Here is a 14,894-nt window from a genome sequence, read left to right on the forward strand (position 1 = left end):
ACTCAAATGAAGGTGTAGAACCATCTCAGGGATGATCAGCAGAAATGGACAGCACCTAAGTTAAATATATGAGTGTCACAGCAAAGGGTCTGAATACTTATGACCATGTGATATTTCAGTTTTTCTTTTTTAATAAATCTGCAAAAATGTCAAAAATTCTGTGTTTTTCTGTCAATATGGGGTGCTGTGTGTACATTAATGAGGGAAAAAATGAACTTAAATGATTTTAGCATATGGCTGCAATATAACAAAGAGTGAAAATTTTAAGGGGGTCTGAATACTTTCCGTACCCACTGTAAACTGAAGAGCATCAACAAGTCTGTCTGTGATGCAGATATTTGGTGGAGCATGTTCAGCATTACCTGCAGTTAGTTCTGAGAACAGTGTGGCCAGAAAAACTGCACTGTCAATTCCATCAGACATTGCCAGTGTTTAACCAGTAAGTGTGCTCTGTACAGTCCTCTTATCTCTAACTGCCAGGCACAAAGGTGGTAAGAACCTCCAGTTTTCGCACCCATTTGAAGTATCAGATGTCCTCCTTGAGTGCCACCATTTGAAAGATTTCCAAATGAGGCATCACTGAACACAATAATCTTAAGAGCTCTGTCTTTGCCTAAGTGTTGGAAGTTCAGAGTCACCTTTTTGGACTTCAATTTGCAAACTATCCTGTTTGCTTCATGGATAGTCTGCACAGTTGCATTTTTGATATTTGATGCCATGCTGCTAGCATCAAAAATAACATCTGGCCAGGTCTGTTTTGCCACCGAGAGGACCTATCTTGGACCCGAGTTGTTCCATTTCTTCCTCACCGAGAGCTGAGTTATGCTCTGTAGCTCATGAAGGATCCATGTGTATAGGCTGCATGACCTAAATGTAGTTTTCTTGATGCATTTGTATTTTTTTGTCAACAGTTACAAAATCTATCCCTACATAACATAAGTGATCATGCGCCTCATGTCAAAACTGAAGAACAGACTTGAGATGTGGTACCACAGTTGAGGAGAAATGCGGTGTCCACCTCACCCGCACTGTGAACTGTTGTACCTCTAAATCTGACTGGCACAGAATTAGAAATGTCAGTGACAGGCCGGTCACCGTTCAAGGCAGATCATGCTGAAAACTGCCCATTTCTGATCGCTGATCAATTGGTGCCTCTCTAATGGGTGCATACAAGTCTCACTCTCCATCAACATGGACCTGTATGTGTATACAACTCACCTTCAGGCTGCATGGGTGCATTGGCCCCTAGAGGATCCATTGTCTCCATACTGGTCTCCATAGCAACAGGAGAGTTACACCTCAAAGGGTCTTTGGGGCTGCAAAACAACAATTTATATTCATGATTCAGACTCAAAGACAATGCTGTCCAAGAGAAAGGAATGTTCTACTGCAGTTGGAAGTCAACAGAAACTGAGTCTGTCAGGATGTCCTACCTGACAGGCACAAAGTTGGAAAAGTCAGCCCACCCTGTTTCAGAATTGGAGGCAGTAGGAGAGGAGCTCCATGCTGCCTCTGGTGGCAGTTCTGTGGAAGAGGAGGACAAAGGACAGGAGGCAGGAGGGTTGTTTGAGCTGGAGGCTGGAGCTGTGGATGTCCCTGTGTCCATGGGGATGTCATCAAAGTTCGCTGTCCACACTGGCCCTGAAAAAGCATAACAACAAAAAAATATATACAATTAGTCAAAAGTAGGGTGGCATGGTGTGGCAGTGGTTTGTGCTGTTGCCTCACAGCAAAAAAGTTCTGGGTTTGAGCCCCGACCGACCCAGGGCCTTTTTGTGTCTGTCGCCCAATGTTACCTGGGACTGGCTCTACTTCCCACATCAGGGCTGTGTTAGAACGGTGCTACAACACCTGGCCAGGCAGATAATTCGCATGTAACCGACACATCCAGGCTTACTGCCTTAGGGATTTTAACGGAGTAAAACTCACCCACAAACTGCCCAAATACAGACAACCATGATTTACAGTAAAACTCTAGCAGCTTCATCATACTAAGGTGGAGGCCTACAGAAATGGGTATAGTATCCTTTGCAAACGGGCTAGAAGCACACTGACTAGAGAGATCAGGGTATCAAAAAAGAACTATGCTGAAAAAAATGAGAAACCAGTTTTCAGCCAAAGACCTTGATACAGTTTGGAGAGGCTCGCAAAACATCACCAACTACAGGAAACCAACCCACCCCACACCTCCGACGAGGAGAATTATCACCTTATAGGTTTTAATACGCAACCATTCACATCCCTCACCCACACCATCCTGTTGCTCCCCCTACAATCCCACCCCCTCATGGACCCCCACCTCTGACAACCTGTGAAGATGCGTTAGCCTGTTTCAGAGAAAAAATATCAGGAAGGCACCGGGCTCAGACTGTGTGATACACCAACCTGTGTCGACTTCCATTCTGTCATCTGTACTGGGGTTGGAAGCTTCAAATGAAACTCTCTTCACATCCTCCTCTTCTGAGTCTGTGCTGTCCTCACTATCTGTGCTGCCTGAACTCCTGAAATGAACACAGCTCAAGGGTTATTTCCAATTTACATCTGAATCTATACTCTATTTATTCTGGGAAGTGCAATAAAAGTGGAGCTGAGTGAAGCCCACACTCGTACAGCTTGGCTGTTTAGGTAGATGCTAAAAGGTTTTGGGAGCTGCTGCAAGTCAACAATCTTTTAGTGTCAACCATTGCAAGTTGAATAATCGATCAGCAGAAAGTTAGGCAATTACAATATTACTTATTTAAGTACTTTGGTTTTAAACAATGAGTGACAAGGAAATGCTTAGGCATTCTAGTAAAGATTTCGCAAATGTGATAACTATTCAACCTTTCTATTTTGGCATTTTATTGACAATAACCAAGAAATCAAGTCAGTAAGATTAACAATAATAAAGTGTTCTTTCCATTTCTTCTGCCAGAATATTTCCAACATACCATAATGACATTAAAATGAAACAAAAGCTTGAAGCTCCAAATGTAAAAATCTGAAGAAATACACACAATTTGGTCATGTTTACCAACTTAATGACTGCTTCACATCAAAATGACTGAGGGTGCTAATATTTTACAACTATGTTTGGTTGCGCTTGCTGTTTGAAATATGTATGTGTGAAAGCAGCAGTCAAAGACATGTACTAATAACCATGCATGCATATTAGTCTATGGTTGTCCATAAATATGTTGTAGACAAAATCGCGTTTTTGTAAATTCTTGTACAATTCAAATCATATATAAAATATATAGTGTGCATTTTGTCTGTGAGAATATTCTTTAAAAAGCTACAACTTTAATACATATGGCTAGATACATTTCAAAACTGTCAAAACTCACCCATCAGGCTTCAAGAGTTGAGAATAAAGTCCAACTCTGAACACGTGTGCAGTTTGTGGAATCAAGGTAACTTCTGCTCAGTGTATTATGCCTGTGACCCCGTGACGTATTTGACAAGCGACTGCTCTTAGCTTGCATTCATATTGAAGAAACCATAAAGTTTTCACTTCGTATATGCAATTTCTTGAAGTTGTAACTTTTTAAATTGTATTCCCATGGACAAAATACATGCTTTATATATACAGTATAATTTGACTTGCACAAAAGTAAAAAAAAAAAAAAAAATTAAAATTGTGTATATGGACAACCCTAGACTAATACACATCTTCATTGACAGCTACCTCATCCCATAAATATGTTTTTAAGAAGAAGAATGATACCTTGAAGTTGCAGAAGTCTCAAAACAAGTTTATTCTGTTTGAAATTACAAAAAGATACATGCGTTTGCACATGCTCGTGTACTTGTATGGCTGGCCATTGTGAAGATGGGTGCGAGTTTAACAGCATGAACATGAGGACATTTTGGCCAGTCCTCATGTTCTCACACACATTCAAAAGTCTTGTTAAGGGTAAATATTTGGTTTTAGGGTTCACATAAGAATTAGGTTTAGGTTAGTTGTTGGGGTACAAGTTAGAGTCAGGCATTTAAATGTGATGGTTGAGTGTAGGGTAAGGGGCTATGGAATGCATTATGTCATTACATGCACTCACAAAGATAACTGTACAAGTGTATGTGTGTGTGTGTGTGTGGCTGACCTGGGGCGTCTTTGTGCCTCTGGTGTGAAAGTGATATCTTTTTCATCCCAGATATCCTCCTCATCGGAACCAGCATCTTCAAATTGCTGGATTTTCTCCTTGCAGCGTGCCTCAAACAAAGCTATATTTGCCTAGGGAAACACAAATATACGTAGGCCACATATTAAGAAAAAAAAAGTGTGCATTTACAGCACGTGCACATAAAAACAAAGGTTGGATTTTACAGAACAAAAGCCACAGTTGTGAAGCAAAGGTTAACATGTTCATATATCAAAACTGTTGCACTGCCGGCCTCAAAACAAAGCCATCTCAATGGGTATAAATGACAGGATGTCCATGCATGCCTACATCTTATATTTGTGCGCCCCTGTGTTTTTAAAACCAGTGGTACAATATTTGAGAAAAATCAAGTTTAGGTTATTTGATATTTCTGCTTTGCCCCAAGGTTTTGGTTCAAATACAGGTTATAGCAAAGTTTAATTTTATCAAAATTAACCCTCATTCTGCTTCTAAATAAATGTTAGCAGTGACATCAGGAAAGATAAGACATACCATATTAACAAACACATTTTAATTTGTTCCATAAAAATTTTACTTTCTCTTCCAATGTATAATGTAGGTATATATTCAATCTTAATAACCAAAGTACTTACACTTTCATTTGTATTCAGTGAAAAATTGATGTCTGATATTCTATCAAAGGGAATACTGCAATGTTAAAGAAAACAGAGTTTAGTTCAGTTAGGGTCATTAGGAATCCACATATTTAGCTATACACAGGCAGACAACTACAACACTTCATGTTCAGGGAAAACAACCCCCCCCCCCCCTCGGACGACACCCCCCCCCCCCCCGCGCCCCCCTCGCACCATGCCAGAGATTCTAAAGAAGCAAGTTCTTTAAATGCATGTTTTGAGTTGTAATATGGTCAAGCAAGAAAATGCAAAGAATCAGCCTAGGCTCTTGCAGAATTTTACAAGAAAACAAAATGGCCACTTTCAACCCTGCTTAGCTTCCATATATATTATTTTGTACCCAACATTTAAAACTGTACAATATTTTCTGGTAAAGTCCAACATGTTGGGGAACATTTTACCCAATTAATCTAGCTCCTGACTTGGCCTGGCAACAGCAGTAAACTGCCTAGCTCTGTCAAAGGTTAATTAAAAAATAAAAAATAAAATAAAACCTTCAACACTTCAATAACATACATAAATAAGCCTGTATGTAAATTAGGGCAGTGACTGAATTATTTTCATCATCAAATAATCTGATTTTCTCAATTGCTTGTTTCCTTTAGGCTGATGTGGTTTTTCTGAACAAAAATCACAGCTATGCCATGTCTGCTAAGAAACAGCACAAGGAAAGGCAGCAAAAAATCACTTTTGAAAAGCATCAAATGTCTGGCATTTTTGCCCAAAAACTGACTTCAATAATTAGTCTTATCAAAATAGGGGCCAAATAAATAACTGATCATTTTAGTTTTACTTATGCTTTTTCATTGGTGAGACAAAATATCATTATTGGAAATGGTAGTTTTACATACATACATTACATACATACTATTTTGTTTAAAAGAAACATTTAAATTACCTTTACTGGTATCTTATCATCATCATCTCATCATATGCGCCATAAAACCATAGTCAAGAAATACACCCTGGACACAATTTAAAGGCAAAAATAGGTTGTGCATGCCGATTTTATAACTACTATGATTAGGAAGCATTTAATTGTCCTGACTGCCGTTTCAAATATTGGTGGTCAACTAACCTAAACACAATTGGGACTCTCAGCACTGGAAATGCTTTTACTAAACTAATAATCTTCCCATCTGTCTGTGGTAAAAAATAAATACTTATTTTTTCTTTGCACCCTAACCATTAGACTTGTGTTTAATAAGCACCATCAAAAAATAAGGGGGTCATTCTTGACAGTTACAACAGCTTCAAACTTTCCTCTGGGGAATCAAGTGAATGTGGCTGCAACCAACGAGAAAAAAAAAGCAGTATACCAAGAGATCAAGACAAAGTTAGATTATGGTAAAGGCCTGTCACAAACAAAAACCCAACAATCTCATCACCACCTGCCTGTGCTTGCACTGATACCACTTAAGTGCAACATTACAGCAAACTCACGCTGGTTGAGCAGGTCGTTAGGGGAAGGAAAAGTAATTTCCGTGATTGGGGGATATTTTATCCAGGTGGTATTATAGCCCTTTTTAAGATATGTTACATTTCATTCAGCCAGCCTTTACAAACAGTCCAGATTCCCCTCTGTCCTCTGGCATGCTGTTTCAGAAGTTAAAATTTACATTATTCATGAGCACCTACTCTGATTGGCTGGAAGTAATGGCTTATCTTCACCCTCAGCCAATCAGCATAGGAGCTAATGAATAGTAGGCTAATGCAGGACTTCTTAAGGTTTACCTTGTGTAAAGGCTGTAGCTAGAAACATGACAGCACAGAGATATTGGAACCAGAGTCTAATCCTGAATTGGAATGAGAAGGACCAGCTGTTGCAGACTAGAGAATTCAAACAGATATTTTGGAATGGTAGAATTATGTTTAACAGCTTCCTGTTGTATATTTTATGTAATCACAATTATTAAGTACCTGTATTGGTATCAGTAAGTACTCAATTTTAAATACTTGCATTTGGTCTGGAAAATAGTGGTATCTGTGCATTCCTACCCATTATTCAAAGCTTTTAAATAAAATTAAAAAAAAAAAAACACACACAAAAAAACCCTAAATCACACAAAAGAGAATAACTGTATCCCCATTTACCCACTTTACCTTCCAAATTTGTGCAGTCATGATAATAATCAAATAATAAATGATCACCTTTATTTGGCCAAGTATGTTACACACACAAGGAATTTGTTTCCGGTACAGAACCGAGGCAGCCATCTGCAGTGCCAACTCACAGTGATGGCTCTAACCATCGGAGGCAACTTGGGGGTTCAGTGCCTTGCCCAAGTCGACATGTGGAATGCAGGCACCGTGATTCACACCACCAACCCTCCAGATGGGAGACGACTGCTCTACCCATTGAACCACAGTCGCCCCTCTATAACAGTGTACAGTATTTTTTTTTTCCTTAAACCACAACAGGGATGTAGATGTTCAATGTACATGTGTTCAAACCTTGGACATGTAAAGTCTTCCTCTTGCCAACTCTTCGAGGCTTAGTATAGTCTGCAGGCATCTTGACTGCACAAATGGGAAGGCCACCCAACATACCTTACACTTTTTTAGAATCAGCATTATCAGCTACACAACTACAACTCTCACTTATACTTCACAAAATAGTTCATTTTTTCCACAAATCAATGTGGTCAAATGATCTCATTGAGATTTTCACTTTACCCTATTCTAACCTTTTCTAACACTGGCATTACATAGTGTCATATATACACACATGCACTTATTACTGTTGCCAGTTATTACCTCTTAATAGTAATTACTATTGAATGGACTATTGAAGTATTTTAGTAGAATCTGACCTCTAGAATTCCCATCTTGATAAATACATGAATGCATTTGGTAATCTTTTTTTTTTTTTATCAACAAATAAAAGTTACAAAACTTTATGCCAGGACTTGAGGAACAGATTCTGAACATTTCAACAGGTACTGTATATTGCTCATGTGACCCAGCTCAATTAGTTTCATAAGAGATGTTTGCAGTCTGATAATGCTAAACTAAAGATCTATGTAAAAATAAAAATGCTCTACTTCACCCCACAAGCTCTTCAATGTGAAGTAAACATTCTTAAATCACTGACTACCAGCCATCTCCAACAGCCCACACAACCTTAGAAGAAAATTATCCCACACAAAACAATCTCACCCTAAAGACAGTAGAAAGGGACAGCACACAACAACATAAAAGCCAGTAATAATTTCTTTTCTTCAAGCCACATTTTTAGGGCAATAATCAAAAAGAAAAAAAGGCATAACTTGAAATAATGTCATTTTAAAATAACTTTTATTGAAATTTTCTGTAGCAAACTAAATATAAGGCTTCTGGTGCAAACATAACAACCTGAATGACATCTAGTGGCATTCAGATTTTAATATCAGTAAGAAAGAAGTCAAGCAATCCTCCTGTGTTATGCCATGCCATTATGGGGCAGTGCAGGAAGAACAGCAGTTTTTTTGCTTTTTAAAGTGAAATAGAAATGAATATAATTATTAAATGAATAACTGAACAAACACACCAGGTTTTAACTGTCTTTATGTCCTGTCCCTTTGGTGTTACACAATAATATTTATACAGCAAATCATGCAGGATGAGTACTCACTCCACAACATCATCCTGATCAGCAAACTCTTCATCATTGAAGCCGAACTGCTCAATAAAATTGGACGTCATTTGTTGCATCTGATAATCAGAAAAGGCCTGGCAAAACCCAGGATCAACGACAATGATATAGTCTTGGCTCTACAAAAAGCTGGTTATTACTTACAGTACATAAAAAAGCAAATACATATACTCAGTTGTAAAAATAGTAAATGTATAACATATAGGCTTGACAGGTTAATAGCAAAGGAAAAAAGAATAAATGTGCATTTACAGTAAGGTGCCAAAAGGCTTTATATCTGCTTTAAAAATAAGTCAATAATGTTATACTTAAAGTGTTCTAGATGATGTTAGAAAAGTGAATGCACTGGTAGAGGCATGGTATTGGGATGTTTCTATAGACTATAAAGGGCAACACATACTAGCGGCACCATGATGCGTCATGTGATGTGCATAACCCACACCGGGAATGGTGTGCATATGTACATATGTGTGTTTAGGGTGAACGCACACAACATTAGATCATGCAACTGAACTTAACTTATACAATTTATATGCTTTCCTGACACAGCCAACTTATCGAAAACACTTCTTATCATTAATGAGGATATGTAGTGGTTAAGGCACAGCGCTCTCGCCGCTGTGGCCTGGGTTCGAATCAGGGTTGCGTCAGGAAGGGTATCCGGTGTAAAACACGTGCCAAATGTCAACATGCGAGTCGTCAGTGTGACGATTCGCTGTGGCGACCCCTAAACGGGAAAAGCCAAAAGTGACTTTCTTAGGATATGTCTATCACAATATATAGCCTAATCATTTTATCACCCATCTCTAGTGTATTCTGGCACAAGAACTGTTAACCCACAATGCCACATCACATTAGTCCACAACCTGTGTGTGAGCTTGCACGAAAGATAATGGGTGCAGGTGTTTGATGCAGTGGATGCTGCCAGTGTGGATTGCCCATTACTGTGAATGACCCATAGTCAAAATATTTTGTGATCAAAGGCCTATTTACAAAAACATGTAGCCTTGTTCTGGTGAGAAAAGGGGATTATTTCTTTTTGCAGAGTACAGAGTAATAAAAGCCAAAAAAAGTGTTATTGCCCACTTATATAATTTGCCTCCCGTCTTGAACTTTTGTCAAAACTGTCACAGAAAGACTATCAAATAACTGTAGATCAGTTAAGTCAGTGTGGCTGTGGGACTGGCTTTGTGTGCATACATACGTGTGTGTGTGTGTGTGTGTGTGTGTGTGTGTGTTTAGTTCTTACTTGTTGCAGAGAGGAATCCTGGTGAAAGCCACTGTCTTTGAAGTCCACCTCATCATCACTGGAAGAATGGATGTGGTGTGTGTTCACCTAAATGAACATTTTAGTAAAAAAGGAAGGGGGGGGGGAGAGTTGCCTTTAGAAAGGGCCTTAAGAGGAAAAAAAGACCACGTTTGTGGGTATTATGTATGTGTACACAGACTAAGGATTGGAACATTTTCAAATACTTAGAAATGAGCACTCATCGTTTTTAATGATATTTTTCCATATGGTAGCCTACTACCCAGGGTGTAACCTTACACTGTGCTTTGTGTAGTATCCCCTTTCCTCTAAGACGCAATATGCTGTTGAGCTGAAGTGAGCTACATACACCCAGTCATTTAGAATCAGAATAATAAGACTATACATTGGCACAGTACCACATGAAAGCAGACCATATACCATGATAAATAATAAATGCCCCGCTTAGGTCCCGATCAATCATGTTACAGGTGTTACTGACAGCAGGTAAAGTCTGCTTATGTGGTACTGCTTTGAGGTGGCTCATTTTGGAAATGTAAGCTCCACTTTAGGGGTGTGTGATATACTACTAGATGCTTCTTTTGACAATTTGAAAACATATTTTATGACTGAAATTACAAAATGTTTTGCCAGCCCTCTCCTTCTCCCCCACCACTCAAACCATTTTTTACTTCTTTGGGAGAGTCGAAATCTGACACCTAGATACCATGTATTTTGCACAATGGTATTAGCCAAGGTTTGATGATGAAGACAAAACACCCAGAGGTACCGCCAAACATAAAACATGGCCAAAGCTGAAAAGCAATCTGAAAATAGCCTATATCTAAAAACTAAATAATAAAATTACATAAGTCCTTCAACTTAACTCCTGGTTTGATGATGAACAGAGCAAGAAACACAGGATCTCCATGACTGACAGTTAATGTATATCTATGAGCAATCCATATCTGCCACCACGACAGGGCTTTGTCAGGTCAGCCTGTGCCGTAGGGTGGTGTCTCTGAGGTATGTGAAGTCCTACTTCTCATTTGCAGTAAAATACGCTCAGATCACTTTCCAGTTGATGGCTCTCCATTGCATGGAGGAATGGTTTCCTGTAGCCAATGATGTTCTGCAGGCCTTTCCACACAGACATAGGATCGTTGACTGATACAAGTTTCTTTAGCTTTTTAGTGTAGCTAATTTTGCTACTCTGATCTCCTTTGTCAGTGTGTTTCTAGGCCTCCGCCTTGGCATGACAAAGTTGTTTGAGTTTTACTGTAAACCAGTGCTGGTTGTTGTTGTTGTTGTTGTTGTTGTTGTTGTATGTGCAGAAGGACTAGGTGGGCGCACACGTCCTGACAAAAGCTGCTAATATGATGTCAGTGTCGGTGAGTTCATCCAGGTCTATAGAAGCAGCTTTGAAAACCCTCCAGTGTGTACAATCAAAGCAGGGCTGGAGCTCTGACTTTTGTTTTCTTTAAAGCAAGTCAGAGAAAAGTCAACAAAACTAAAAATGTTTGTGAATAAAACAGGCCTCGTTTTACTGATCAGGTAATAGGTTAATGTCCAGCAGCACTGGAAGTAAATTAAGCCTTGACAATTGACCCAAATAATTCCTACAGGTGTATCAAACATTTGTTGATTGCTTACAAAACTGTACATATTAGTGTGGGAAAAGATTGTTATTAAAACCTCTGAAAGGTGTAATACAGTCAGATATTTTCAGGGTTTCATCCTATTCAGGATGAAATTTTGCAGGATGGCTGGTTCTGCTCAAACACTTACTTCCTCTTCTCTCATCTGTCCCTCTCTGAGCTCAAGCTTCCATCCCTAATCTGTATTCCCTCTATGGAGGCGAACAAACGTTTAGCGTATTATATAGAATAGTATATATGCTAGTTATTTTTCAGTGACAGCTGTAATCCAAGTATCTTTTAGCGGTTGCAAAACTTAAGTCCCCAACAGTTGGCTCATCAGTGCTCCACTTAACAACATAACCACAACCTGACTGGTGCATTCAGCGTCAGAGCAGCTGTTAGTCATAAGCTACTGATGAGCTGCAAAGACAGTACACGGAAAAAGTCTTCACCAGGCCGACTGACTGCAGAAATGTGCTTGATAAAATGATTGAACAGTTCGATTGATTTTTTTTTTTTTCCCATGGCAGCAAAGATTTTGCCATGTCGGGGCACCGCTGAGAAATGTTACCAGAGGAAACACCGAAAAATAACCCCCAGGCTGTGTATAAGAACAGAACAAGACCGTAGGCTTTAAATGATGGAATGGCAGCACCATGTACAGAGTTTTCACATGAAGGAAAAAAAAAAAAAAGTCCAAATCAGAAGGAACGTAAAGTAACCTACAAGTGCAACACATCTCTGGGAACTTTGCAGCAGTGGTATATATCCCAATAATATTTTATCTCAAATGTAGAATGAATGTCACATGTATTTGGCTGCTGAATTATACTAACAACAATAGGAAAAATGGAGGTGATATCAAACTTAGGACTGGTTGCGTGTGTCTGTGGCCTTGTTTTTCTATACTTGTGGGGATCCAAAACTAGGAGACCACTGTGAGGATTTGTCTTCCTCACACGACTGTAGTCCAAAGAAAGTCCATCCATTATATATACTCCTTATTCCTGAACAGGGTCACGGGGGGCTGGAGCCAATCCCAGCTAACACTGGGTGAGAGGCAGAGTCCACCCTGGACAGGCTGCCAGTCTATCACAGGGCTGACATGTAGACAAACAACCACACACTCACACTCACTCCTAGGGGCAATTTAGCGTCGCCAGTCAACCTAAGCTGCATGTCTTTGGACTGCTGGAGGAAGACTGAGTACCCGGAGAGAACCCACGCAGGCACAGGGAGAACATGCAGACTCCACACATTTTAAGGAGAGGACCTAGTTTAAGGTTAAGATTAGGGTTAGGCCAGTAATGGTTAAAGGAAGGGACAGATGAGGTGAACAACAGCATCAGTAGAGAAAAAGTAAAGAACTGGCATTGATCAGCCAGTCCCCTCCCCCGAGTTAGCTTGACATCAATGTTAATGTGGTTACTGTTAGGTATTTTTAGTCAGATAGATATTGGTCAGATACTTGTTGTATTAGGAATGTTTAGAGTAGACAGGATGTCTAGTTAGGCAGTCTCATGAATGCTGCAGGATGCTTATGGTCAAGGATAACTAGATAGAAAAATTTGACTGTCAGCAGACAGGATGTTTAATATTATTATTATTATGATGCGTATAACTGTAGCCATAGCCATAATATTTTCTTATGTTTAATGTCATGACATGTCACTAGAGGTCGTGTTAGAATGTTTTTAGTTACACACCACAATCAACAGACACACACACATTGATTTTCTTCATGTTTTGACTATTGCCATGGTCAGCTGCAAAGCTGGCACCGGGACACGTCACGGTTTGGCGTTCCTGTTAGTATGGGGCTAGCCCAACCTAAGTGATATAATGTATAGGCCTGTTGTGGTTCAGGGTCTTTCATTCTTCAGCTGCCTGCGTGCATGTTGGAGGTGCAAGATACCTGAGCGTGTAATGTTAATTTTTACCTGTGTTCATTGAATAAATCAGCACTGTTTTGAAGTTACTTGGACTGCCTCGTCTCTCAGAGTTAGCATGGTTAAAAGAATCGGAATGCTACATTACTCACCAGGTCGACAGTGTTTCTCTTGTTTATGTCAGCCAGTTGTACAGATATAAAGGCCTCCCATTTCTCTCTGTCCTCTGCTGGGAGCTCTGTGTTAGAGACACACAGCGTTCTTTCAGTATACTCTGTTTTCACATACTGCACAAAACCGTTATAGACAAGTACTCTCAAGTCTATGTCAGATGCCACTGGTTATTTTAACAAACAGGCTGTAAGAGACCTAAGTGATGAAGGAAGATTTCTCCTCACTTACTACCAACATGAGGAATTTGCACAAAATACAATTCAGAGCTACATGTCTCAACTGAATATCAGATGAAGATAATTTTCAAGACAGATGAGGATATTGAGAATGTGCCCTCAACAAAGAACCAAGTCTTTACCAGAAATTAGCTGTTGTATTTGCGGTCCATTAGGGCCTTTGTCACAGTTATGAACTACAGAGTTGGCTATTCTGGTGAGATGACCCATGTAGCCCCGTCGCCGACCACCATTCGCCCTAAAACACACAAACACATCATTTCTTATTTTCAACACTACAGCCAAGCATCACTCCCTTAACCAATCTTAACTATGACCAGTATGATCTTGACATTTAAACCCACTTCTGTCATTCTCAGAATGAGGTAGAATTTCAATATTTTTGGTATTGTAGTTTTTCCTCTCTTCTAGTACAGCAAATAATAATAAAATGTTTTTTCAGCTAACAAAATTATAGTCGTATTTGCAGGAGAAGAAAATACTCACTGTTCCTTCTCATTGGAGCTCCAGGCATCCATGATTCTCTGTATAAACTGGCACTTTTGAAAGAGCTGAGGGAGAAAAATAAAATGAAATTTATTACATCGAATTCAGTGCAACTATATTATGGTGCATACTGCTGCTGTACCTGCACTGTTACATACATGCTCACACAAACTATCCTACACTGTATATTAATAAACCTTCATTAACAGCCAAATTTGGCCGAAAGTGACGAATTGCATCTTTCTCAAGATAGAAAAAGGTTGAGCACTATATGCAGCTTTGGGCATAAAAAAAACACCTGAGATAACTCCTATTATCAATGGTACAGATATTTTTACTACAGTATTTGTCATTTACATTAAATGCAGCTCAGTTCTCCGGTGGATTTTTTTGGGTCAGGAAATAGCAACATTACCAAAATTTTGCTTATACTGACTGCTCAGCTGGAACACACTGTGCTTCATGTTACTATTCTTCTGCCTCCAGACCAGCAACAGTTGCGCTATTATGTTTCTTTGTGGGTCACCCAATCGTCTATCCCATTCTTGTGAAAACGTCTCAGGAACGCTTTGAGAAAATTTCTTCAAATTTGCCACAAATGTTAGACTCAAGGATGAACTGATTAGATTTTGCTGGTCAAAGGTCAAGCTCACTCCAACCTGTCCCATTCTCATAAAGGTGTTATCTCAGGTACACCTTAAGGAGAGTTCTTCGAATTTGACACCAACATTCACTTTAATTTAAGGATGATCTCATTACATTTTTGTGGTCATAGGTCAAACGTCATGGTCACTGTGACCTGAAGTCTTCCC

At 39.4% G+C, this 14,894-nt stretch overlaps 1 protein-coding gene across 7 annotated transcripts in view; it reads right to left on the bottom strand.

Moving 5' to 3' along the window:
* The window catches only part of ppp6r3 (protein phosphatase 6, regulatory subunit 3), a 54,039-nt gene that overhangs the window by 13,015 nt on the left and 26,130 nt on the right, over positions 1–14,894 (bottom strand). For 5 of the 7 annotated variants that reach the window (XM_020612676.1, XM_020612674.1, XM_020612680.1 and 2 more), the window contains 10 exons: positions 14,083–14,147; positions 13,719–13,834; positions 13,339–13,424; positions 9,661–9,747; positions 8,391–8,488; positions 4,736–4,790; positions 4,083–4,213; positions 2,386–2,501; positions 1,434–1,641; positions 1,219–1,316 (listed from right to left, as the gene is read on the bottom strand). In XM_020612676.1, the coding sequence (XP_020468332.1) occupies positions 1,219–1,316; positions 1,434–1,641; positions 2,386–2,501; positions 4,083–4,213; positions 4,736–4,790; positions 8,391–8,488; positions 9,661–9,747; positions 13,339–13,424; positions 13,719–13,834; positions 14,083–14,147 (1,060 nt within the window). The remainder of the gene's footprint in view (positions 1–1,218; positions 1,317–1,433; positions 1,642–2,385; positions 2,502–4,082; positions 4,214–4,735; positions 4,791–8,390; positions 8,489–9,660; positions 9,748–13,338; positions 13,425–13,718; positions 13,835–14,082; positions 14,148–14,894) is intronic. The other 2 variants (XM_020612681.1, XM_020612678.1) reach the window with 2 other exon arrangements.

The sequence above is a fragment of the Monopterus albus genome, unplaced genomic scaffold, assembly GCF_001952655.1.
Source record: "Monopterus albus unplaced genomic scaffold, M_albus_1.0 scaffold127.1, whole genome shotgun sequence".
In the NCBI taxonomy this organism is placed as follows: Eukaryota; Metazoa; Chordata; class Actinopteri; order Synbranchiformes; family Synbranchidae; genus Monopterus; species Monopterus albus.